At 45.6% G+C, this 25,770-nt stretch overlaps 2 protein-coding genes, 1 long non-coding RNA gene and 1 pseudogene across 3 annotated transcripts; 1 reads left to right on the top strand and 3 right to left on the bottom strand.

Annotated features, from left to right (window-relative positions):
- Window positions 1-112: 112 nt before the first annotated feature.
- LOC106547285 (uncharacterized) lies at window positions 113-3,172 on the bottom strand. The gene is made up of 2 exons (XM_087704529.1): window positions 3,024-3,172; window positions 113-2,941 (listed from the first exon to the last, which is right to left on the bottom strand). The coding sequence occupies exon 2, from the start codon at window positions 2,789-2,791 to the stop codon at window positions 1,742-1,744; it is 1,050 nt and encodes a 349-aa protein (XP_087560655.1). The 5' UTR covers window positions 2,792-2,941; window positions 3,024-3,172; the 3' UTR covers window positions 113-1,741.
- Window positions 3,173-6,172: 3,000 nt separating this feature from the next.
- LOC106547284 (uncharacterized) lies at window positions 6,173-7,456 on the bottom strand (annotated as a pseudogene).
- A 4,827-nt stretch (window positions 7,457-12,283) lies between these two features.
- On the bottom strand, window positions 12,284-21,634 carry LOC148048514 (uncharacterized). The gene is given in 2 exon segments (XM_087704531.1): window positions 12,284-13,898; window positions 20,096-21,634. Coding segments are annotated over 2 exon segments (2,547 nt in total). The 5' UTR covers window positions 21,478-21,634; the 3' UTR covers window positions 12,284-12,733.
- On the top strand, window positions 16,458-17,110 carry LOC148048515 (uncharacterized). Its single transcript, XR_015695462.1, has 2 exons — window positions 16,458-16,643; window positions 16,753-17,110. It is a non-coding gene; the product is annotated as an uncharacterized LOC148048515 (long non-coding RNA).
- Window positions 21,635-25,770: the final 4,136 nt, after the last annotated feature.

The following is a 25,770-nucleotide window of genomic DNA, read 5'->3' as shown; positions in this document are numbered from 1 at the left end:
GTATCAGTATGTGGAATTGAACACACTTGCACTCCAAGATTTACGAACCCTTTGCAGAAATTGCAAGAGGTGGACAATTTTGTAAGAAAATAATGACCATGTAGCATACTTTTAAATTTTTTAATGTGATTCAACTTAATACTATTAGGTTTCACAAGTTAGGACATTAAACAAACCATCATAATAAAAATAATAGTAAAATGGTTGTTCTCAAGTTTGCATATCCCTGAAGGTTTCGGTTCATAATTCATTACATTTCATTTATTGAATTTCTAGGCCGCCCAATCCCGAAGGACTCCGGGCGGCTTACAGAAATGAAAGATTATTAAAAAAGAATTAAAACAGTGAGATACAACAAAGTTAAGGAAAAGCACAACATACACCCAATCCGGGGGGGGGGGGGGGGCGGACCTCAATCAAGAGGTCAACAGCCCCAGGCCTGCCGGAAAAGCCAGGTTTTAATAGCTTTGCAGAAGGCCATAAGAGTAGGTAGGGCCCGGATCTCTGGGGGCAGCTCATTCCATAGGGCCGGAGCGGCAACAGAGAAGGCCCTACTCCTAGGTGTTGCCAGCCGGCATTGTCCCGCTGAAGGCACCCGGAGAAGGCCCATCCTGTGCGATCTTATTGGTCTAAGGGAGGTATGTGGCAGGAGACGGTCTCGCAGGTATCCAGGTCCTAGGCCATGTAGGACTTTAAAGGTGATAACCAGCACCTTGAATCGTGCTCGGAGACCAATGGGAAGCCAGTGCAGCTCGCGGAGGATAGGTGTAGTATGGGTGTACCTTGGTACACCCAATATCGCTCGTGCGGCTGCTTTCTGGACTAATTGTAGTCTCCGAACACTTTTCAGAGCAGCCCCAAGTAGAACATATTACAGTAATCCAGTCTTGAGATGACAAGGGCGTGAGTGACTGTCTGAAGTGCCTCCCGGTCCAAATAGGGCTGCAACTGGTGCCCCAGGCGAACCTGGGCAAAGGACCCCTGGTCACAGCCGACAGGTGATGTTCCAAAGTCAGCTGCGGGTCCAGGAGGACTCCCAAGTTGCGGACCCTCTCTGAGGGGAGCAAATTCTCTCCTCCCAGGCTTAAGGACGGACTAGATGGACTGTCCTTAGGGGGCAGCATCCACAGCCATTTGGTATTTTCAGGATTGAGCGCGAGTTTGTTCGCTCCCATCCAGACCTTAACAGCTTCCAGGCACTGGCACATCACTTCCACCGCTACACTGAGTTGGCACGGGGCGGACAGGTACAACTGAGTGTTGTTCGCGTACTGGTGATATTTAATCCCGTGCCGGCGAATGATCTCACCCAGTGGCTTCATGTAGATGTTAAATAGGAGGGGGGACAGGACCGACCCCTGCAGCACCCCATAATTGAGGGGCCTAGGAGTCGACCTCTGTCCTCCGACCAACACTGACTGCGATATGGTATGCATCCACAGGCTGAATGGGCAATATCCGCACCTGTGCTTTATTGGATGGTATTTAGGTCTGTGATAAGTATTTAAGCAGGTTCTTAGTGCTAGAGAAACCCTTATTCATATCATCCATGGCTGCAGAATTTACTGGCTACGTTTGTAGCCACAATCATTGTTTCTCCCCCATATGGATTTTAGGTGGTTTTGGAATTGCCATTTATTCTGAAGGATTTAGCACATTCTGTGCCTTTTCTTCTGAGTGTAAAATTTAGAATTTTGAGTGAAACAAATTTTGACTGAAACTTTTCTCCTCTCCATGAATTTTAGGGATTTCCCCCCATGTGAATTCTTTGATGATTACTGAGTTTTCTGCTTGTTGTGAAGGATTCTCCACATTTCAGGCACTTATAGGATTTTTCTTCTGCGTGAATTTTTTGATGTCTATAAACCTGTCCTTTCTGACCGAAGCTCTTTCCACACACCAGGCACTTATGTAGTTTTTCTCCAGTGTGAATCCTTTGATGTCGACGCAGGTGTCCACCTTCAGTAAAGCTCTTTCCGCACTCAAGACATTTATATGGTTTTTCTCCAGTGTGGATCCTTTGATGATTATGGAGCTGTCCACTCACAGTAAAGCTTTTTCCACACTCCAGGCATTTATGTGGTTTTTCTCTTCTGTGGATCCTTTGATGCTTAGAAAGACTTCCGCTCTCACTGAAACTCTTTCCGCACTCCAGGCATTTGTATGGTTTTTCTCCAGTATGGATCCTTTGATGGTTATGGAGCTGTCCTCCCTCAGTAAAGTTCTTTCCACACTCCAGACATTTATATGGTTTTATTCCTGCGTGGATTTTTTGATGTGTATGAAAATGTCCACTCAGAGTGAAGCTCTTTCCACACACCAGGCATTTATATGGCTTTTCTCCTGAATGGAATCTTTGATGTGTATGAAGGTTTCCCACCACACTGAAGCTCTTTCCACATTCCAGGCATTTGTATGGTTTTTCTCCAGTGTGGATCCTTTCATGTCTATAAAGGCTTTCCCTCAGATTGAATCTCTTTCCACACTCCAGGCATTCAAATGGTTTGTCTCCCGAATGGATCCTTTGATGCCTATAAAGGTTTCCCAAATGACTGAAGCTCTTTCCACACTCCAGGCACTGGTGAGGTTTCTTTCCTGAGTGGATTCTTAGATGGCTTTCCAGATGGTCGTTTCTTTTGAAGGATTTTTCACATTCCGGACACTGATATTCCTTTCCTCCCTCCTGGATCTTTTGATGCCTCCCGGATCTTCCGAAGGACCCTCCGCCTTTTTCCTCTTGCCCGCATCGCCCTCCAGGCAGCCCCCTTTCCGGGATTCCCTCTCGATTCATCGCTCCTGCGGCCCCGGAGCCTCCCAGCCTTTTCCCACCATTTCCGGGGAAGTAGCAGCGGAATCGGGCAGGGCTTCCCGCGGGACCCGTGCTCCACCTCCTGCTATCGTGAGGCGCTTCCTTCCTTTCCCGCCGGGCTCCTCCGTCCTCCTGCAGGGGAGAGAGAGAGGCTAGTCACGGCTGCGTTCCTTTCTCGGCAGGGGAAGCCCAGGCCGAAGTTTCCGCCACTCACTGTCCCTCCTGGCCTCCAGACCAGGCCTCCGTCTCCCTTCTCCGAGCGACACCCCCTCAAACTCTGCGCCCTTCTCGCCTCCGAGACCGTCCGGAACCGAATCTATTAATCGCCTCAGCAACCTATTTGATCCCGGAAGTGGGGGCGGGACCTAGTTGCGCGCCTTTTACTAGAAGCTCCGCCTGTTCCTGTTTAGGGACCACCTCAACGAGGCTGCTGCCAATCGACGCCCCATCCGAAACGACCAATCGGCATCGTCCCTCCGCAGGGAGTCAGATGGCGCCTGCGCGGTGCCGAGACCCATCCTGGTCCTTCGCGGAGGAAAGGTCGTGGGTGGGTAGGGGCGTTCTCCCCCTCCCCCCATTCAGTCATTAAGGGGCTCTTCTGCGCCTGCGGCTTTTCCACCCCCCCCCCATCCGGGCTATTTTCCTAGAGGGGGGGGCATCCAGGCATCCGGAGTGAGGGTCCCTTCTGGCCTGCGTCTCTGCCATCCCCATTCGGGGGTCTCCACGGCGTCTTCCCCTTGACAAGGGGGCCTTGGGAGGGGCATCCAGGCAGAAGAGGTGCCTGTCATTATAAACCTAATTTTCCAAAATTGTCCCTTTGGTCTTTTTTTTTCCTGGCAGGATTTCCTTTCCCTTTCTCCATATTTTTGTGCATTTTTCTTCTTAACAACTGAGCATCACTTCCAAACCGACCCCCCCCCCGACTCCCCCCAATCTTTTACATTTTCTAAGCAGGCCATTTGGGACAGTGTCATTCCTCCTTCCACATTCCTATAATGTTGCTGCTTTCCCTTTCTCTGGATATTAACAAATGATGAGTTTACATCTCTGTCTTTCCCACCATCTGAAGGACTTAGGGATCTGCAGCAGGTTTTGCTTCCAGCCAAAGACGACTCAGTGGCTGTGGAGTTTAGCCACCCCTTCTTCCATCTGGATTTCAGACTCTAGATTTTCTGTTTATACTTTGGCTTGTTGTTTCTTTTTTCTTTTGATTCCTGGTGCATTCATGTGGTATGCCACCCAGAATTACACTGGCTGAATTTGTCAGCATTAATTACAGGTAGTTCTAGACTTCTGACTGGTTGCTTAGCAACAATCCAATTTCAAAGTTATAGCCACTTTAGCACTACCAGGTATTTCCCCTACCACTGAGCCAAAGAACTCTGCAGCATTCCCCCTGCCCGTCTCCCTCCATTTTCCACTCCACCCTTAGCGTCTCCTTAGGCTTTGGGCCTTCTTCCCACCCTGCTGAGTCCCACACTCTCCTCCCCAACCCCATCACCAATTACTCACCTTTTATTGTAGATCAGGGGTCCCCATCCTCTGATCTGCAACCCACTACTGGGCCATGAACCATTTGGAACCGGGCCATGGAACTGGTGGGTGATGTGGGGTGATGTGTTCCCCTTTTCTGACTTTGTAACAAGGAAAGTCAATGGGGAAGCCAGATTCAATTAGCAGCCATATTAGTAATTTAACAGCTGCAGTGATTCTTAACAACTGTGGCAAGAACAATAGCGCGAGTGGGGAGGTGTGCGCCCGCAGATGTGCGTGCACATGCCAGCCACTTCCATGGACTGATGGCCAAGAAGCCATGGCCATGGCCACAGGTTGGGGCACCATGTTTTCTGCTGCTCAAGTCTCACATGAAATGTTATCTTTCATCATTGACTTAGAGAAATACCAAATATACTGAATATACGATTATTTGTTTCTGTACTGTATAAAACACTTGATTCCCCCTTAATAAATGCTATTTTCTTCGCCTGAGTTACTTGGAGAGTTGTATTTTTGGGTCGGCAAATAAACTCCTTTGCAAAGATCGAAGTTTCTCTCAAATGCAGTGATCAAGTTCTTATCATCTCTATGCCAAATTTGCAATGGCCAAGTTTGAAGGATACAATTTCATGGGATCACCAACCAGTTCAGAAAGAAAAGGAGATGATTCTTACATCAACCTTCATCAAATTTGTTTATGTGCAAGCCATACCCCAGTTTGCACCACTGTCCAATTGATTCATTTCTTCCCAGGAAGCATGATGCCGTTTGAGAATTCGGACAGTAAAAACCAATGGAACAGAAGTTGCCTTCAGAAGTGCGAGCTTTCAAGAAGACTGGGCTGTTATCAGAAATAGGGTATAGGGTATCCTGCTTGGGCAGGAAGTTGGACTAGATGACCTACAAAGTCCCTTGTTAAGCTATGTAAACCTCTACCTGTCAGCTTTGCATGCTTAATCTGGGACTCCTCAGGTTTGGATGTTCCTATTTTTGCTGGCCTTAGCCTTCAACCAACTTGTCCTTGACTATGACATATTTTTGCAGAGTCTGTAATACATTGTGTACTAACTCCCGAAATAAGGAATTGTAAGATTATGTAGAGAACAAAATGCAGTCTTTTATTTTAAGTGTTCTACCATTCTTTTTATGCTTCTCATAGTCAATTCTTTCATAATTGATATATAATTAAAAAGGACCCCATTAGATGTGGCCTTTGTAGAATTTAACCTACATTCCCCAACAGGTCACCTGCTTCCAATTTACCTGCTTCATTGAGTGGGCCCACTAGCTTTCTTATATTCAATGGCATTGTTATTATGGTAACAAACCTTAGTTGGCCTTAGAAGGTTGTCAGTTGTTTCTATTAAAGTAAAAAAAAAAGCATCAACGGAACACTAAGGGAATCCAAATTACAAGTTCAGAATTTTAAATATGTGGGCTGGTCCTAAATGCTATTGGTATTTTGAAAGCCCATATAGATTGCATGAAATAATTAGCAAAGAGCTCTTACATAGCCAAGGCAAGGAATGTATTTCCTGCAGCATGAAATTATTTAAGTTTATAGCCCACATATTTTGCAGCCACATTGCTCCAATGATGGATTGAATGTGTGATAGTATCAGTGTGTGGAATTGAATACACTTGCATGCATAGATTTATGAACCCTTTACAGAAATTGCAAGAGATGGACAATTTTATAAGAAAATGACCACGCAGTATAGTTTTAAAATTTTTAATGTAATTCAAATTAATACCATCAGGCTTCACAAGTTAGGACATTAAACCAACCATAATAAAAATAATAGTAAAATGCTTCTGTTTCCAAGTTTGCATATCCTTGAAGGTTTGGCCTGATAATACGGTATACATCCACAGGTTGAATGAGCAATAGCAACACCTATGCCTTATTAGCTTGTGATTAGGTCTGTGATAAGTATTTAAGCAGGTTCTTAGCACTAGAGAAACCCTTGTGCATATCATTCGGAGCTGAGGAATTTGCTGGCTACATTTGTAGCCACAATCATGTTTCTCTCCCAAATTGATTTTAGGTGGTTTTGAATTTCCATTTGTTCTGAAGGATTTAGCACACTCTGTGCATTGTTTTCCCCCATGTGAATGCTTTGATGGCTTCTGAGTTTTCTGCTTGTGTGCAGGATTCTCCACACTCTGGGCATTTATAGTATTTTCTCCTCTGTGGATTTTTTGAAGTCTATAAAGCTGTCCTTTCTGATCAAAGCCCTTTCCACACACCAGGCACATTTACGGTTTTTCTCTAATGTGAATCCTTTGATGTCGACGGAGATGTGCACCCACAGTAAAACTCTTTTCGCACTCAAGGCATTTATATGGTTTTTCTCCAGTGTGAATCCTTTGATGTCGAAGGAGGTGTCCAGCATCAGTAAAGCTCTTTTCGCACTCAAGGCATTTGTATGGTTTTTCTCCAGTGTGTATCCTTCGATGCTTAGAAAGACTACCGCTCACACTAAAACTCTTTCCACACTCCAAGCATTTATACGGTTTTTCTCCAGTATGGATCCTTTGATGATCATGGAGCTGTGCACCCTCAGCAAAGTTCTTTCCACACTCCAGGCATTTATATGGTTTTTCTCCTGTGTGGGTTTTTTGATGTGAATAAAAATGTCCACTCAGAGTGAAGCTCTTTCCACACTCCAGGCATTTATATGGCTTTTCTCCTGAATGGAATCTTTGATGTGTATAAAGGTTTCCCACCACATTGAAGCTCTTTCCACATTCCAGGCATTTGTATGGTTTTTCTCCAGTGTGGATCCTTTCATGTCTATCAAGACTGCTCCTCTGACTGAATCTCTTTCCACACTCCAGGCATTTATATGGTTTGACTCCTGAATGGATCATTTGATGCCTATAAAGGTTTGCCAAATGACTGAAGCTCTTTCCGCACTCCAGGCACTTGTGAGGTTTCTCTCCTGAGTGGATTCTTAGATGCTTTTCAAGATAGTCCTTTCTTCTGAAGGATTGTTCACATTCTGGGCACTGATATTTCTTTCCTCCCTCCTTGATCCTTTGGAGATTCCCGGGTCTTTCGAAGGACCCTCCGCCCGTTTCCTCCTCCCTGCATCTCCCACCAGGTAGCGACCTTTCCAAGCTTCTCTCTCGGCTCATCCTTCCTGAAGGCCCGGGATCTCCCGGCCCTTCCCCACTCTCTTCCGGCGGAGGCATGCGGGGCCCGCTCTCCTCCTCCTCTCGGACGGCGCGACTTTCTCCACTTCCCCGCAGTGGAGACCCAGGTCCGGCCGGGGAGGAAGGCCGAAGCCTCCCCTCACACTGTCCTTCGGGGCAGGACGGAGGCTGATACATTCTCTACCCAACAGCGTCCGGTAGCCAGACCCGGCCTCGGTCTCCCTTCTCTGAGCGACGCCGCCTCAGACTCTACGCCCTTCCCGTCTCCGAGACCGTCCGCAGCCGAATCAATTAATCGCCTCAGCCGCCTTTTTTGATCCCGGAAGTGGAGGCGGGACCTAGTTGCGCGCCCTTTTTTAGAAGCTGCTCCTATTCTCTTAAGGGACGAGGCCCCTGCCAATCGCCGACGTCCCCTGAAAGACCAATCACTGTCGGCCTTCCACAGTGAGCCAGTTGACGCCTGCGCAGTGCCGAGGGCCGTTCTGGGCCTGCGCAGAGGGGAGACGGGGGTGCGGGCTTCCCTTGAACTGTGGGATTGGTCTTCTCTCCCCACCCCCACCGCCCCAATTCAGTCATGCGCGGCTTAAGGGGCTCTTCTGCGACTTTTCCACTCCCCCTGTTAAGTCCTCGGGGGCGTGACTGCGCAGCTACAAACGAGCCCGGAGCAATTCCTATTGGCTCTGACGCACCGGTAGGCTGGCGGGAGAATCGCAGGCTCCCGATTGGTTCTGTCTGACAGCCGTAGGTATAAATAGCTGTCAGACAGAGGCAGCCTGTTAGTTTACCTGTTAACGTTAAATAGGTAGTTATTGTGAATTAGCCTCCTGTCGTTCCTCAGTAGCTTGAAATAAGGCACAACGCATCTGCGGTCTCTCTCTAGGCAAGGCGACGAGGGGCATCTAAGCATCCGGAGTGAGGGTCCCTTCTGGGCTGAGCTTCTGCCATCCCCATCCGGATATCTCCACAGGGTCTTCCCCTTGACAAGGGGGCCTTGGGAGGGGCATCTAGGCAGAAGAGGTGTCATTATAAACCTAATTTCCAAAATTGTCCCTTTGGTCTTTTTTCCTGGCAGGATTTCCTTTCCATTTCTCCATATTTTGTGCATTTTCTTCTTAACAACTGAGCACTTCCAAATCGACCGCCCCCCCCCCTAAAAAAAACCTTTTGAGTTTTCTAAGCAGGCCATTTGGGACAGTCATTCCTCCTCCCACGGTCCAATAATATTGGTGCTTTCCATTTGTCTGGATAGTTACAAATAAAGAGTTGGAAGGGACCTTGTAGGTCATCTAGTCCAACTCTCCCAGCCCAGGCAGGAGGCCCTACACCATTTCTGACAGATCCAGTCTCTTCTTGAAAGCTTCCAGTGATGAAGCTTCCATAACTTCTTTTCCATTGGTTGATTGGGTGCCTTGGGTATTTATACAGTAATGGTGAGATGAGTCTCCTATGGTCTCTGTGGTACAAGGACAGGGGAAGTACTTGCTCTGTTGTTTCTGTGTGTCCAGAGTCACAAGGGCTTTGACTCCCTGGGGAAGGAGTCTTCCTGGATCAGCATTCAAGCACCCCTGAAGGGAGGGGAGGGCACCATGTCAGAGTGAAGACCCTGCCAAGCGTTAGGGATTTCAAGGTTAGCTAAGGGTGCCATCATGGGAGAGGCAGAGAACCTGTTGGATCCATCTTTAATCTTAAAACCAAAGGCAAAAACAATTATGACCAAGAGCAGCATATTATTTGCTGCTCTTTAGAGAAGCCATGGCAGTTTAGCAAGCTACAGAGACTTCAAAAGCTTGCTGAGTTTTGGGTTGTGAGAGCAGATTGTAAGAGAAAAAAAAGACGCCTCTCCCGCCTGCAGCCCTGGCCTCCAAACATCCATGGTCCTTTGAGGACAGGAGAGCGGAGGGGAAGCCATGGTGCTTGGCATGAGGAGGAATGGCTGAGCCCCATTTCAATGGCCAGTCACTGAAGGGGCTGAACTCCCTGGTGCAGCCTCTGGCCTTTTCATGGCCAGGTACAGTAAATGCCATAAATTGGAAAGAGCTGCCAGAGGTCGTCCCTGTTTTGGATGTCCTCTGGCAGGTGGAAGCAGCATTTCTGTTCCTTCCTCCAAAACCAATGTGGAATCTCCTTGCAGAAAGCGAGCTCTACGAAGAGTGCAGGAGCCGCTATCACAAAGCTTACTGGGAAAATTCCTCGGGAAGCGACAAAACAGACACTGAAGGCTCCTGACCTCGTCTGCTACCTCCAAGGAGAAGTGGACATTTCAGGGGACTCTTCGGCCAATCTCCAGTCCATCCTCGTCTCATTGACAAACAACATGAGCAGCGGGAGGGCTAAATAGTGCATTATTTTGCTGAGACACTTTTATTTTACATTCATATCCATCTGACCGAATCAGTCTGTCCAGATTCCTTCCCACCATCTGAAGAACTTAGGGATCTGGAGCAGGTTTGGCTTCCAGCCAAAGAAGACGCAGTAGCTGTCTAATTTAGCCACCCCTTCTTCCATCTGGATTTCAGACTCTAGATTTTCTGTTTATACTTTGGCTTGTTGTCTCTTTTTTCTTTTGATTCCTGTGGTATGCCACCCAGAATCCCACTGGCTGAGTTTGTCAGTATTAATTACAGGTAGTTCTCGACTTCCGACTGGTGGCTTAGCAACAACCCAGTTTCAAAGTTATAGCCACTTTAGCACTACCAGGTATTTCCCCTCCCACTGAGCCAAAGTACCGTGCAGCATTCCCCCTGCCCATCTCCCTCCATTTTCCACTCCACCCTTAGAGTCACTTTAGGCTTTGGGCCTTCCTCCCACTCTGCTGAGTCCCACACCCCCATCCCCTCCTCCCCAACCCCATCACCAATTATTCACCTTTTACTGTAGATCAGGGGTCCCATCCCCTGGGCACTGAAAATGGGACTTGACTGTTTTCGCATTTATGACCATTGCAGCATTCCCATGGTCACAATCAAAATTTGGATGCTTTTCAACTGACTCACACTTCTGACAGTTTCAGTGTCCTGGGGTGCTGTGTTCCCCTTTTGTGACTTTTGAACAAGCAAGGTCAGTGGAAAAGCCGGATTCATGTAACAACTATATTAGTAACTTAACAGGCGCAGTGATTCTTATTTTAACTGAGACAAGAACAATACTGTGAATGGGAAGGTGCGCGCCCACAGATGTGCACACACAGGCCAGCCACTCATACGTCCTGGTGGCCTAGATATTATGGCCCACAGGTTAGCTTACAGACATACCAAATATATTGAATGTATGTTATTTGTTTCTGTACCCTATAAAGAAGACATGATTCCCCCTTAATAAATGCTATTTTCATTGCCTGAGTTATTTGGAGATTCATATTTTCGTTGGGCAAATAAGCTCCTTTGCAAAGGTCAAAGTTTCCCTCAAATTCTGGGATCAAGTTCTTATCAGCTCCATGCCAAATTTGCAATGCCTGAATTTGGAGGGTGCAAATTCATGGGATCAGCAGCCGCTTGTTCAGGAAGAAATGGAACCAATTCTTACATCAATCTATTTTTCATGGGCAAGGCCTCCCCATTTGCAACTCTCCTCAATTTGTTCATTTCTTCCCCAAAAGCACCATGCCTAGTGTGAGAACCTCTTGCCTAAAAGAACTTTGCATGCTTAATCCGGGGCTTCTTAGGTTTGGGTATTCCTCTTTGTTGCCTCTTAGCCTTCAGCCAGCTTCTACTTGGCTATAACATGTTCCTATGTATAGACTATCTGTAGTACATCTGTAGGTGCCCTTCAGATAGGGAACTGCAGGACTATAAAGATGGTAATAGCAATAGCACTTATATACTGATTTACAGCCCTCTCTATTGCCCCAAACAACCTGGGTCATTTTACCCACCTCGGAAGGGTGGAAGGCTGAATCAACCTTGAGCCTGGTGAGATTTGAACTGCCATATTGCAGTCAGCAGAAGTAGGCTGCAGTACTGTCACTCTAACCACTGTGCCCCCACGGCTCATAACAGGTAACAAAATGCAGGCTTTTCTTTCATAATGGAGAGATATAATCATAAAGAACCCCATTAGATGTGGCCTTTGTAGAATTTAACCTACATTCCCCAACAGGTCACCTGCCTCCAATTTATCCACTTCATTCAGCGGGCCCAGTTGTACTTTTCTTATATTCAATGACATTGTTATTATGGTAACAAACCTTAGTTGGCCATAGAAGGTTGCTAGTTGTTTTTTTCTACTAAAGTCAAAAAAGCATCAATGGGACACTGAGGGAATCCAAATTACAAGGTGGCGCAGTGGTTAAATGCAGCACTGCAGGCCACTTCAGCTGACTGCAGTTCTGCAGTTCGGCTGTTCAAATCTCACCAGCTCAGGGTTGACTCAGCCTTCCATCCTTCCGAGGTGGGTAAAATGAGGACCCGGATTGTTGTTGGGGGCAATATGCTGACTCTGTAAACCGCTTAGAGAGCTGAAAGCCCTATGAAGTGGTATATAAGTCTAACTGCTATTGCTATTGCTACAAGTTTAGAATTTTAAGTATCTGGGCTGGTCCTACATGCTATTGGTATTTCGAAAGCCCGTATACATTATATGAAAGTATGACCAAAGGGCTCTTACATAGCCAAGGCAAGGAATGCATTTCCTGCAGCATTGATATTATTTGAGTTTATAGCCCACATATTTTGCAGTTAGTGCTCCAATGATGGATTGAATATGTTTGTGATAGTATCAGTACGTGGAATTGAATACACTTGCACTCCAAGATTTAGGAACCTTTTGCAAAAATTGCAAGAGGTTGACAATTTCATCAGAAAATAATGATCATGCAGCATAGTTTTAAAAATTGTAATGTGATTCAAATTAATACTATTAGGCTTCACAAGTTTGGACATTAAACAAACCATAATAAAAGTAATAGTAAAATGTTTCTGTTTCCAAGTTTGCATATCCTTGAAGGTTTGGGCTGGTATACATCCACAGGTTGAATGAGCAATAGCAACACCTGTGCCTTATTAGCTTGTGATTAGGTCTGTGATAAGTATTTAAGCAGGTTCTTAGCACTAGAGAACCCCTTGTGCATATCATCCAGAGCTGAGGAATTTGCTGGCTACATTTGTAGCCACAATCATCATGTTTCTCTCCCATATGGATTTTTAGGTGGTTTTGGAATTTCCATTTGTTCTGAAGGATTTAGCACACTCTGTCCATTTAAAAACTTTCTTCTGAGTGGAAAATTTGTAATTTTTACTGAAACAGATTTTAACAAACTTTTTCTACTCGCCATTAACTTTTAGGGGTTTTTCCCCATGTGAATTCTTTGATGGTTTCTGAGTTTTCTACTTGTTGTGAAGGATTCTCCACACTCCGGGCATTTATATGATTTTTCTCTTGAGAGGATTTCTTGATGTCTGTAAAGCTGTTCCTTCGACTGAAGCTCTTTCCACACACTAGGCATTTATACGGTTTTTCTCCAGTGTGAATCCTTTTACGTTGATCAAGTAAACTCTTTCCGCACTAAGGGCATTTGTATGGTTTCTCTCCAGTGTGAATCCTTTGATGTCGATAGAGGTGTCCACTCTCAGTAAAGCTCTTTCCGCACTCAAGGCATTTATATGGTTTTTCTCCAGTGTGGATCCTTTGATGCTTAGAAAGATTACCACTCAAACAGAAACTCTTTCCACACTCAAGGCATTTATATGGTTTTTCTCTTGTGTGGATTCTTTGATGCTTAGAAAGACTTCCGCTCTCACTGAAACTCTTTCCACACTCCAGGCATTTATATGGTTTTTCTCCAGTGTGGATCCTTCGATGCTTAGAAAGATTTCCGCTCAAACAGAAACTCTTTCCACACTCCAGGCATTTGTACGGTTTTTCTCCAGTATGGCTCCTTTGATGATCATTGAGCTGTGCACCCTCAGCAAAGCTCTTTCCACACTCCAGACATTTATATGGTTTTTCTCCTGTGTGGGTTTTTTGATGTGTATAAAAATGTCCACTAAGAGTGAAGCTCTTTCCACACTCCAGGCATTTATATGGCTTTTCTCCTGAATGGAATCTTTGATGTGTATAAAGGTTTCCCACCACATTGAAGCTCTTTCCACATTCTAGGCATTTGTATGGTTTTTCTCCAGTGTGGATCCTTTCATGTCTATCAAGGCTGCTCCTTTGACTGAATCTCTTTCCGCATTCCAGGCATTCGTATGGTTTGTCTCCTGAGTGGATCATTTGATGCGTATAAAGGTTTCCCAAACGACTGAAGCTCTTTCCACACTCCAGGCACTTGTGAGGTTTCTCTCCTGAGTGGATTGTTAAATGTTTTTTAAGATAGTCCTTTCTTCTGAAGGATTGTTCACATTCTGGGCACTGATATTTCTTTTCCCCCTCCTGGATCCTTGGGGGACTCCCGGGTCTTCCGAAGGACCCTCCGCCCGTCTCCTCCTCCTCACATCGCCCACCAAGCAACGACCTTTCCAAGGTTTCCTCTCGGCTCATCCTTCTTGAAGGCCCGGGGCCTTCCGGTCCTTCCCCACCGTCTTCTGGGATAGCCACGGCGGGACCGTGCACGGCTGCTCCGCGGGGCCCGCTCTCCTCCTCCTCCTCCTCTCGGGCGGCGCTTCCTTCCTGTCTTTGCAGGTCTCGACAGAGAGGCGGGTCACGACTTCCTACCCACCAAGGCCCGGCCGCACTTTGTTCACCCGGGCTGGCCGCAGGCTGATACATTCTCCACCTCACAGTGTCCGCTTGGCAGACCACGCCTCGCGCTCCCTTCTCCGAGCGACGCCCCCCCCCCCCCCCGACTCTGCGTCCTTCCCGTATCCGAGACCGTCCGCAGCCGAATCAATTAATCGCCTCAGGCTCTATTTGGTTCCGGAAGTGGAGGCGGGAGCTAGTTCCGCGCCCTTTTTTAGAAGCTGCTCCTGTTCCTCTTTAGGGACCGCCCAACGAGGAGCCTGCCAATGGCCGCCGTCCCCCGAACGGCCAATCGGCATCGTTCTTCCGCAGTCAGCCAGTTGGCGCCTGCGCGGTGTCGAGGCCCGTTCTGCTCCTGCGCGGAGGGGAGACGGGGCTGGGGGCGAGGGTCCCTAGAAATGTGGGGTTATTCTTGTCTCTCCCCCTGCCCAATTCAGTCATGAGGCGGTAAAGAGGCTCTTCTGCGGCTGCGACCTTCCACCTGCCCCCATCCTGGATCCCTCTAGGCAAGGCGAGGGGGTTGGTGGGGGGGCATCTAGGCATCCGGAGTGAGGGTCCCTTCTGGGCTGCGCCTCTGCCATCCCCATCCGGGGGTCTCCACGGGGTCTTCCCCTTGACAAGGGGGCCTTGGGAGTGGCATCCAGGCAGAATAGGTGCCTTGTCATTAGAAACCTAATTTTCCAAAACTCTCCCTTTGGTCTTTTTTCCTGGCAGGATATCCTTTCCATTTCTCCATATTTTTGCCATTTTTTCTTAACAACTGAGCACCACTTCCAAATCGACCCCCTGACTCCCCCCCACCTTCCAAATCTTTTGAATTTTCTAAGCAGGCCATTTGGGACAGTCATTCCTCCTTCTATGTTCAATAATATTGGTGCTTTCCATTTGTCTGGATAGTAACAAATGAGTTGGAAGGCACCTTGTAGGTGATCTAGACTAACCCTCCACCCCAGCCCAAGCAGGAGACCCTACACCATTTCTGACAGATCCAGTCTCTTCTTGAAAGCTTCCAGTGATGAAGCTCCCATAACTTCTTTTCCATTGGTTGATTGGGTGCCTTGGGTATTTATACAGTAATGGTGAGATGAGTCTCCTATGGTCTCTGTGGTACAAGGACAGGGGAAGTACTTGCTCTGTTGTTTCTGTGTGTCCAGAGTCACAAGGGCTTTGACTCCCTGGGGAAGGAGTCTTCCTGGATCAGCATTCAAGGACCCCTGAAGGGAGGGGAGGGCACCATGTCAGAGTGAAGACCCTGCCAAGCATTAGGGATTTCAAGGTTAGCTAAGAGTGCCATGGGAGAGGCAGAGACCCATCTTTTGGACCCATCTGTTAATCTTAAGATCGAAGGGGGGAAAATGATGACCAAAAGCAGTATGTTGTTTGTTGCTCCTTAGAGAAGCCATCACAGTTTGTCAAGTTGCAGAGACTTCAAAAGCTTGCTGAGTTTTGCGTTGTGAGGGCAGATTGTAAGAGACAAAAAAGACGCATATATATATATATATATATATATATATATATATATATATATATATATATATATATATATATATATATATATCATTATGCTTTATTTGACTATCTCCTATATCATAACATTTTCCCCCTAGTAATCAAAATTTAACTCTGTCTAATTATTTCTTTATTGTTATTATTATTATTAACCTTTATATATAATCCAAAAGAATTTCTAGCCTTCCCTTCACGGGTATCATTCAATATCCGTATCCAATTATTGCTTATCATAACACTACACATTGTATACATTAGTATCATTATCAAATTTTTATTTAACTGTACCTATTGTCACTAAATTTAACTAGGTTTAGCTAGTTTTAAATTATATTCTGCCATCTATCAACCTGTATCTTTCCAGTAACAAAACAATCTCATATCTTCTGCCATTTGTGGAAACCGTCCTCCAAACAACCTCTTAATCAAATCTGTATAGACTCCTCTTAGCAGCTCCTTGTTTGTAAGATCTCTCATGTAGTCTTGATGCCCTTTCTGTTTCTTTGTTCAGCTTATCATTGATTGTCAGCAGTGTTATCAAATATTTTGTAGATAGGATTTCATAGTCCATAGAGTCTTTAATTTTTTCTTCTTCTATAATCTTGCCCTTTGAAATAAATTTCCTCTTGATTTAATTCCTCTTTCAATATTCCATTCTTTCTTTTTCCAGAGATAAACCAATTGCCATAAATATCACCAAGTTTAATCGCTTTATATTTATCTTCCATTTCGGGTTTTTGAGTTTCAGGCCTCTTATTTTGCATTTGAAAAACATCCTCAGTTTTTTCATCATATTTTATTGTTATATACTCCAAGTATTCCAATTTTATCTCAAATTTTTCCTCTGTATTTAATAATTTTTGCAGTTGTGAAAATATTCCTTGCAAGTTCAAAGCCTCTACGCTGTCTGGAGATGCCATATTCATACACAGCTGCTTTTGCTTAGAAGGTCAACAAGATTAAATCATACAGCTGCAGCCTCTTTCAAGGCCAGGTAAATGCCACAAATTAGAAAGGGCTGCCAGAGGTCATCTATATGTTTTTAGCTGGATGGAAGCAGCATTTGTGTTCCTTCCTCTAACCGATGTGGAATCTCCTTGCAGAAAACGAGCTCTACGAAGAATGCAGGAGAGCTGCTATCATGAAGCTTACTGGGAACATTCCACAGGAAGCAACGACGACGGCTCCTGACCTCGTCTGCTACCTCCAAGGAGAAGTGGAGAATTCCGGGGACTCTTTGGCCAATCTCCAGCCCATCCTTGTCTCATTCACAAGCAAAATGGGCAGCGGGAGGATTAAATAAGTGCATTATTTTACTGAGACAGCCTATATTTTACATTCATATCCTGCTGACTGAATGAGGCTGTCCCGATTCCTTCCCACCGTTCAAAAGACTTGTGGATCTGCAGCAGGTTTGGGTTCTAGCCAAAGAAGACTCAGTGGTTGTGGAATTTAGCCACCCCTTCTTCCATCTGGATTTCAGACTCTAGATTTTCTGTTTATACTTTGGCTTGTTGTTTCTTTTTTCTTTTGATTCCTGGTGCATTCATGTGGTATGCCACCCAGAATCACACTGGCTGAGTTTGTCAGCATTAATTACAGGTAGTTCTAGACTTCTGACTGGTTGCTTAGCAACAACCCAGTTTCAAAGTTATATCCACTTTAGCACTACCAGGTATTTCCCCTCCCACTGAGCCAAAGTACCGTGCAGCATTCCCCCTGCCCGTCTCCCTCCATTTTCCACTCCACCCTTAGCGTCTCCTTAGGCTTTGAGCCTTCTTCCCACCCTGCTGAGTCCCATTACCTTCCTCCCCAACATCATCACCGATCACTCACTTTTTACTGTAGATCAAGGGTTCCATCCCCTGGGCCCCAACTTACTACTGGGTCATGAACCGTTTGGAACCATGCCATGGAAGTGATGGCACACACACATACACTCATGCACATTCCCACTTGTGTGAGGATCAGGAAAATACGTGCACACACTCCATTTGCTGATAATTTGCGTGGAGCCATCCCCCTTCCCTATCCCCACCGGTCCACAGTGCCAGAAAGATTGGGGAAGTCTGCTGTCGATCTCCTTCTGGAATCAATAGAGATTATGTTGTACGGAGTGTGGTCTTCTCTGTCTGCGCACCAGGTGACTCCATGCCAAAAGTGGGAAGCATTTCAGATGGGCAATTTTTTGCAGTCGCTTTGAAAATAGCGCACTTCCAGACAGTGCTCTGCAGCCTGCAGGGATGCTGAGGGCGGAGCGGCCAGCTCTCCTACATGTTTTTAATGTAAGGTAGACTTAATATAAGGTAGTCCTTAATATAAGGGAGTCCTAGACTTAAATTAGACTTTAGTGACCATTTGAAATTATAACTGCACTGAAAAAGGGACTTGACCGTTTTCACATTTATAACCACTGCAGCATTCCCATGGTCACAATCAAAATTTGGATGCTTGTCAATTGACTCACACTTCTGACAGTTTCAGTGTTCCGGGATTATGTGTTCCCCTTTTGTGACTTTTGAACAAGCAAAGTCAATGGGGAAGCCAGATTCACATAACAACTATATTAGTAATGTAACAGCTGCAGTGATTCTTATTTTAACAACTGTGACAAGAACGATAGCACAAGTGGGGAGGTGTGCGCCCACAGATGTGCACATAGGCCACACTCATATGGCCTGGTGGCCAAGAGGCCATGCCGAGTTTAGCTTACAGACATCAGATATACTGAATGTATGTTATCATGTTTCTGTACCCTATAAAAGACTTGTTTCCCCCTTAATAAATGCTATTTTCATTTCCTGTTATTTGGAGATTTCTATTTTCGGGTGGGCAGATAAGCTCCTTTGCAAAGGTCAAAGTTTCCCTCAAATTCAGGGATCAAGTTCTTATCAGCTCCATGCCAAATTTGCAATGCCTGAATTTGGAGGGTGCAAATTCATGGGATCAGCAGCCGCTTGTTCAGGAAGAAATGGAACCAATTCTTACATCAATCTATTTTTCATGGGCAAGCCCTCCCCATTTGCAATTCTCCTTAATTTGTTCATTTCTCCCCCAAAAGCACCATGCCTAGTGTGAGAACCACATGCTTAAGAGAACTTTGCATGCTTAATCCGGGGCTTCTTAGGTTTGGGTATTCCTCTTTGTTGGCCTCTGTACATCTGTAGCTGCCCTTCAGATAGGGAACTGCAGGACTATAAAGATGGTAATAGCAATAGCACTTATATACTGATTTACAGCCCTCTCTATTGCCCCAAACAACCTGGGTCGTCATTTTACCCACCTTGGAAGGGTGGAAGGCTGAATCAACCTTGAGCCTGGTGAGATTTGAACTGCCATATTGCAGTCAGCAGAAGTAGGCTGCAGTACTGTCACTCTAACCACTGTGCCCCCACGGCTCATAACAGGTAACAAAATGCAGGCTTTTCTTTCATAATGGAGAGATATAATCATAAAGAACCCCATTAGATGTGGCCTTTGTAGAATTTAACCTACATTCCCCAACAGGTCACCTGCCTCCAATTTATCCACTTCATTCAGCAGGCCCAGTTGTACTTTTCTTATATTCAATGACATTGTTATTATGGTAACAAACATTAGTTGGCCTTTGAAGGTTGCCAGTTGTCTCTTTCTATGAAAGTCAAAAAAGCATCAATGGAACACTGAGGGAATCCAAATTACAAGTTTAGAATTTTAAGTATCTGGGCTGGTCCTACATGCTATTGGTATTTCGAAAGCCCGTATAGGTTATATGAAAGGATGAGCAAAGAGCTCTTACATAGCTAAGGCAAGGAATGTATTTCCTGCAGCACTAATATTATTTGAGTTTACAGCCCACATATTTTGCAGTTAGTGCCCCAATGATGGATTGAATATGTTTGTGATAGTATCAGTATGTGGAATTGAATACACTTGGACTCCAAGATTTACGAACCCTTTGCAAAAATTGCAAGAGGTTGTCAATTTCATCAGAAAATAATGATCATGCAGCATAGTTTTAAAAATTTAATGTGATTCAAATTAATACTATTAGGCTTCACAAGTTAGGACATTAAACAAACCATAATAAAAGTAATAGTAAAATGTTTCTATTTCCAAGTTTGCATATCCTTGAAGGTTTGGGCTGGTATACATCCACAGGTTGAATGGGCAATAGCAACACCTGCACCTTATTAGCTTGTAATTAGGTCTGTGATAAGTATTTAAACAGTTCTTAGCACTAGAGAAACCCTTGTGCATATCATCCAGAGCTGAGAAATTTGCTGGCTGCATTTGTAGCCACAATCATCATGTTTCTCTCCCATATGGATTTTTAGGTGGTTTTGGAATTGCCATTTGTTCTGAAGGATTTAGCACACTCTGTGCATTTAAAAACTTGCTTCTGAGCGTAAAATTTGTAATTTTTACTGGAACAGATTTTAGCAAACTTTTTCTACTCTCCATTAATTTTTAGGGGTTTCCCCCAGGTGAATTTTTTTATGGTTTCTGAGTTTTCTACTTGTTGTGAAGGATTCTCCACACTCTGGGCATTTATAGGATTTTTCTCCTGAGTGGATTTCTTGATGTATATAAAGCTGTTCCTTCCGACTGAAGCTCTTTCCACACACCAGGCACTTATACGGTTTTTCTCCAGTGTGAATCCTTTTATGTTGATTGAGGTGTGTCCCGTCAGTAAAGCTCTTTCCGCACTCAAGGCATTTGTATGGTTTCTCTCCAGTGTGAATCCTTCGATGTCGACGGAGGTGTTCAGCCACTGTAAAGCTCTTTCCGCACTCAAGGCATTCATATGGCTTTTCTCCAGTGTGAATCCTTTGATGTAGAAGGAGGTGTCCAGCATCAGTAAAGCATTTTCCACACTCAAGGCATTTGCATGGTTTTTCTCCAGTGTGTATCCTTCGATGGTTAGAAAGATTACCGCTCGCACAGAAACTCTTTCCACACTCCAGGCATTTGTACGGTTTTTCTCCAGTATGGGTCCTTTGATGATCATTGAGCTGTGCACCCTCAGCAAAGCTCTTTCCACACTCCAGACATTTATATGGTTTTTCTCCTGTGTGGGTTTTTTGATGTGTATGAAAATGTCCACTAAGAGTGAAGCTCTTTCCACACTCCAGGCATTTATATGGCTTTTCTCCTGAATGGAATCTTTGATGTGTATAAAGGTTTCCCACCACATTGAAGCTCTTTCCACATTCTAGGCATTTGTATGGTTTTTCTCCAGTGTGGATCCTTTCATGTCTTTCAAGGCTGCTCCTTTGACTGAATCTCTTTCCGCATTCCAGGCATTCGTATGGTTTTTCTCCTGAGTGGATCATTTGATGCGTATAAAGGTTTCCCAAACGATTGAAGCTCTTTCCACACTCCAGGCACTTGTGAGGTTTCTTTCCTGAGTGTATTGTTAAATGTTTTCTAAGATAGGCCTTTCTTGTGAAGGATTTTTCACATTCTGGGCACTGATATTTCTTTTCTCCCTCTTGGATCCTTGGGGGACTCCCGGGTCTTTCGAAGGACCCTCCGCCCGTCTCCTCCTCCTCGCATCGTCCACCAGGCAGCGACCTTTCCAAGGTTCCCTCTCGGCTCATACTTCCTGAAGGCCCGGGGCCTTCCGGTGCTTCCCCACCGTCTTCCGGGGGAGCCGCGGCGGGACCGTGCAGGGCTGCTCCGCGGGGCCCGCTCTCCTCCTCCTCTCGGGCGGCGCTTTCTTCCTGCCTTTGCCGGTCTCGACAGAGAGGCGGGTCACGACTTCCTCCCCACCCAGGCCCGGCCGGGGAAGAAGGCCGAAGCCTCCCCTCCCACTGTTCATCCGGGCTGGCCGCAGGCTGATACATTCGCCACCTCACAGCGTCCGCTTGGCAGACCAGGCCTCGCGCTCCCTTCTCCAAGCGACGCCCACGCAGACTCTGCGTCCTTCCCGTATCCGAGACCGTCCGCAGCCGAATCAATTAATCGCCTCAGGCTCTATTTGGTTCCGGAAGTGGAGGCGGGAGCTAGTTCCGCGCCCTTTTTTAGAAGCTGCTCCTGTTCCTCTTTAGGGACCGCCCAACGAGGAGTCTGCCAATGGCCGCCGTCCCCTGAATGGCCAATCGGCATCGTTCTTCTGCAGTCAGCCAGTTGGCGCCTGCGCGGTGTCGAGGCCCGTTCTGCTCCTGCGCGGAGGGGAGACGGGGCTGGGGGCGAGGGTCCCTAGAAATGTGGGGTTATTCTTGTCGCTCCCCCTGCCCAATTCAGTCATGAGGCGGTAAAGAGGCTCTTCTGCGGCTGCGACCTTCCACCTGCCCCCATCCTGGATCCCTCTAGGCAAGGCGAGGGGGTTGGTGGGGGGGCATCTAGGCATCCGGAGTGAGGGTCCCTTCTGGGCTGCGCCTCTGCCATCCCCATCCGGGGGTCTCCACGGGGTCTTCCCCTTGAGAAGGGGGCCTTGGGAGTGGCATCCAGGCAGAAGAGGTGCCTTGTCATTAGAAACCTAATTTTCCAAAACTCTCCCTTTGGTCTTTTTTCCTGGCAGGATTTCCTTTCCATTTCTCCATATTTTTGCCATTTTCTTCTTAGCAACTGAGCACCACTTCCAAATCGACCCCCTGACTCCCCCCCCCCCAAAAAAAACCTTTTGAATTTTCTAAGCAGGCCATTTGGGACAGTCATTCCTCCTTCCACGTTCCAATAATATTGGTGCTTTCCATTTGTCTGGACATTAACAAATGAGTTGGAAGGCACCTTGTAGGTGATCTAGACTAACCCTCCACCCCAGCCCAAGCAGGAGACCCTACACCATTTCTAACAGATGGCTGTCCAGTCTCTTTTTGAAAGCTTCCAGTGATGAAGCTCCCACAATTTCTGAAGGCAACATCTGTTCCATTGGTTGTTCTCATTGTCCAAAAATTCCTCCTTATTTCCAGGTTGAATGTCTCCTTGGTCAGTTTCCATCCATTCTTCTTTGTCTGGCCTTCAGGTGCTCTAGGAAAATAGCTTGACCCCCTCCTTCTCTCTGTGGCATCCCCTCAAATATTGGAATCTGTTGATGCTTCTACACTTCAGGCCAGAAACTATGTTTAGTTCTTGGTACTTCTGACACTTTGTTGGAGACCTAAACATTACATACAGCGAAGAACTTTCATCTCTTCAAAAACAGGATGTAGTGTTCAATCCAGACATGATGTTGCAATTTCTCATTAAAATTTAACATTTAAATGCAGATTCTAATTGCATTTAAAAATACAAATGGAAGCCTCTGTTAGACGATATGTCCTTCTGGGTTCGGCTCCAAGTGGGGGAAAAAGACACTGGAGGCATGGAGGCTGCTTAGAAAGATGGTTTAACGTTTTAATGGTGGACAGGACCGCAAGGCTTGAGGTCCTGGAGGAAAAGGTGATCACATGCTTCCACGTGTTGGGTGAAGAAGAAGAAAGGTTGAGGGAGGGGCTTGCAAGGCATTTTATAATCTGTTCAGCCTCACCTATCTGTTTCCTGTTCATGTGTAAGAAATGTATTCTGATTGTTGTCAGATTCACATGGGGCCATGCAGGGGCACCTGTCTAGGCTGAGTCCAGGTTTGGTTTAATTCTCAGATGCCATGTGGTCAGTTGGGTAAAAGGCTTATACTAGCATGCTTTGATTCCATCCCCCCTGTAGCTGAAGGGGAGAAGTCTTTATTATGTAAAGGGACTGGCTTGGTCTTCTTAACAGCCCATTAACAAAAAGTATTTATTTTAGCATTGTTCTGTGTCTCTTGGCTGGGTGGACAGGGAAATTAGTGTACAGTTCTACTTGCTTTTGGCATTTTCTGCCAATGGGCACTCAATGTCGCCCTTTGAAATTTGAAGTTATGGGGTTTGGTTTGCCACCACTGAAGCAAGAGGCACTTTGCAAGAGACAAATCAAGTCCTGGGAATAAATCCCTTGCATCAAAAGCTTCACATTTTTTTCTCATTCTCTGCTTCCAGTTCCAGCAGGATTAAAAAATTCCAGGGATCTCAGCCAAGCAGAAAAGTTCCTGCATTTTTTATTCAACTATCAGATACAACCAAACTGAGCTGCTGGTTTCTGATCCTCAGCCAGAAGCAATGAAGATCCCAAATTCATCTGGGACGTGCTTCTTTTTTTGCAAGGAACTTGACTCATTCCTGCTCTGGGATGGGGGGAATGCCTCCAATGGCTTTTGGGCTTGGAAATATACATGAATAAATCCCGTTTCCTATACCTATCACAACTCGCGCTGAGCATGGACTCGGCTTCATGGTGGTAAAATATTTTTTGAATGAGAGTATCTTTTTTTCTATACAGATATTGGATGGTTTCGCCCAACATATTTCACCCGATTGCTACTATTTTTTTCGATTCTTAATTGTACATTGAACCATAAATTCAGCCAATGGGCTAGGGTGGCGTTATTGCTTGACCACACAGACATACAAATCAAGAGTACTATTAAGCAGCTTAGCTGTTGTGTGAATACTGTACAAATGCAGCCAGTTTTCTCTTCATTTTTAGATTATTTCACAGTTGGCTTATTAAGAACTGGTAGGGGAGGAGAAATATAAGTAGCTGATATTTCTACTGGATGGTGTCAATGACCTCAGTCTGGCAATCCTTGAGAACAGGCTTACTCTAGAAAGAAGAAGGGAAGTTTATGTAAGTGTAGGAAGGGAAACTCTCTGCTCTAAGGGCATATAAGGGGTTTGGATGCTTCCCGGAAATAAGATTTTGGTTGTATAACACTGAGATGGCCAGTTTGGTGTAGTGGTGAAGCCACCAGGCTAGAAACTGGCAGATGGTGAATTCTTGTGCCCTCACCCAAGAATGGAACAGTCACTTCCTCAAAGGCCCAGGAAAGAGGCAATGGCAAACTATAAGAAAGCTTTCCAAAAAACCTGCAGGGACTTGTCCAGGCAGTGACCAAAATTTGAGATTGACTTGAACATTGGAAGGAGAAGAAGAAAAAAGCCAGGGTGTTGACTCCAGTATGAACTTGTTAATTAATAATTACAATTTTAGTGGTTTATTGGATTTATTACCACTGATTATAACCTTCAGTGATGGAGTACCCCCAATTTCTCGAGGCAAACCTTCCACTGACCAATTGTTCTTGCTGATAGGAAATTTCTTCTTAGTTCTAGGTTGGATCTCTCTTTAATAGTCTTCCACCTGTTACTTCTTGTTACAGAAGTAACTTCAGATGCTTTGGAGAATAGATTAATTCCATTTTTTGCACAACTCATCAAATATCAAATCATGTCACCCCTAGTCCTCTTTATTAGGGTAGACATATCTAGGCCCTGCAAGTGTTTTTTTTAAATTAAATAAACTAAAAAGGGACACAGGCAGGAAGTGGAAGATGGACACAAAAGTTTCTACCTTTGGGATATAAGCTTCCCAATTCCTGTCCCTCACCTCACCCTGGGGAGGGCAAACCAAAGTCCCAATGCTCTTAAAAAGAAAAGCTGAGAGTTCAGGAAGAAAATTAATGTACAGGCAAATGACATGCCAGGAAATATTTTTTCTACTGCTAGACTTGGTTTGTTGAACTATGATTTACTAAATGGATAATTATCAAAGTTCGTGCTATTGGTTTTCCAAGCCCTGACCAATGTCAGAAATGAATAAGGACAATATTTATAGCTCAGGGTTGATTTGAAGGGTCCTTGGTGTTTTCTGAGCTTGGTTGTTTTCCTTTCCTATATAGACATTTCATGACCCAACTAGGTAACATGATGAGTACTAGAGGGGAGATAAATAGGGTCCCCACCTGCTCAGAGATGTGAACTGTGAGGTCCTTGGTGCTTTCTGAGCTGGGTGGTTTTTCTTGCAGACGTTTCATGACCCATCTAGGTCATCATCAGTGCTGGAAGGCAGTGGGGCTTGGTCTCATTTTACAGTCTAGTAAGGTGAGCCAGTTGCATAAAAAAAAGCCGACTTCACTCCCTTGCAGCACTGATGATATTACCTACTTGGGTCATGAAACGTCTGCAAGGAAACAAAACAAGACCCCTTCGGGAAGCCATAGCGGCCTGGTGGGTGAATGCAGATTGGGAAAGGAAAGGAAGGAGGGAGGGGAAGGAAGGAAGGACGGAGGAGGAGAAAAGAAGCGGAGGAGAAGAAGGGATAGGGGGGAAGGGGCGGGTCCG

This window comes from Thamnophis sirtalis, unplaced genomic scaffold, assembly GCF_051295495.1.
Source record: "Thamnophis sirtalis isolate CommonGarterSnake01/CBP01778 unplaced genomic scaffold, rThaSir2_p1.2 scaffold_2, whole genome shotgun sequence".
Classification (NCBI taxonomy): domain Eukaryota; kingdom Metazoa; phylum Chordata; class Lepidosauria; order Squamata; family Natricidae; genus Thamnophis; species Thamnophis sirtalis.
This window is presented reverse-complemented; position numbering and strand designations above follow the sequence as displayed.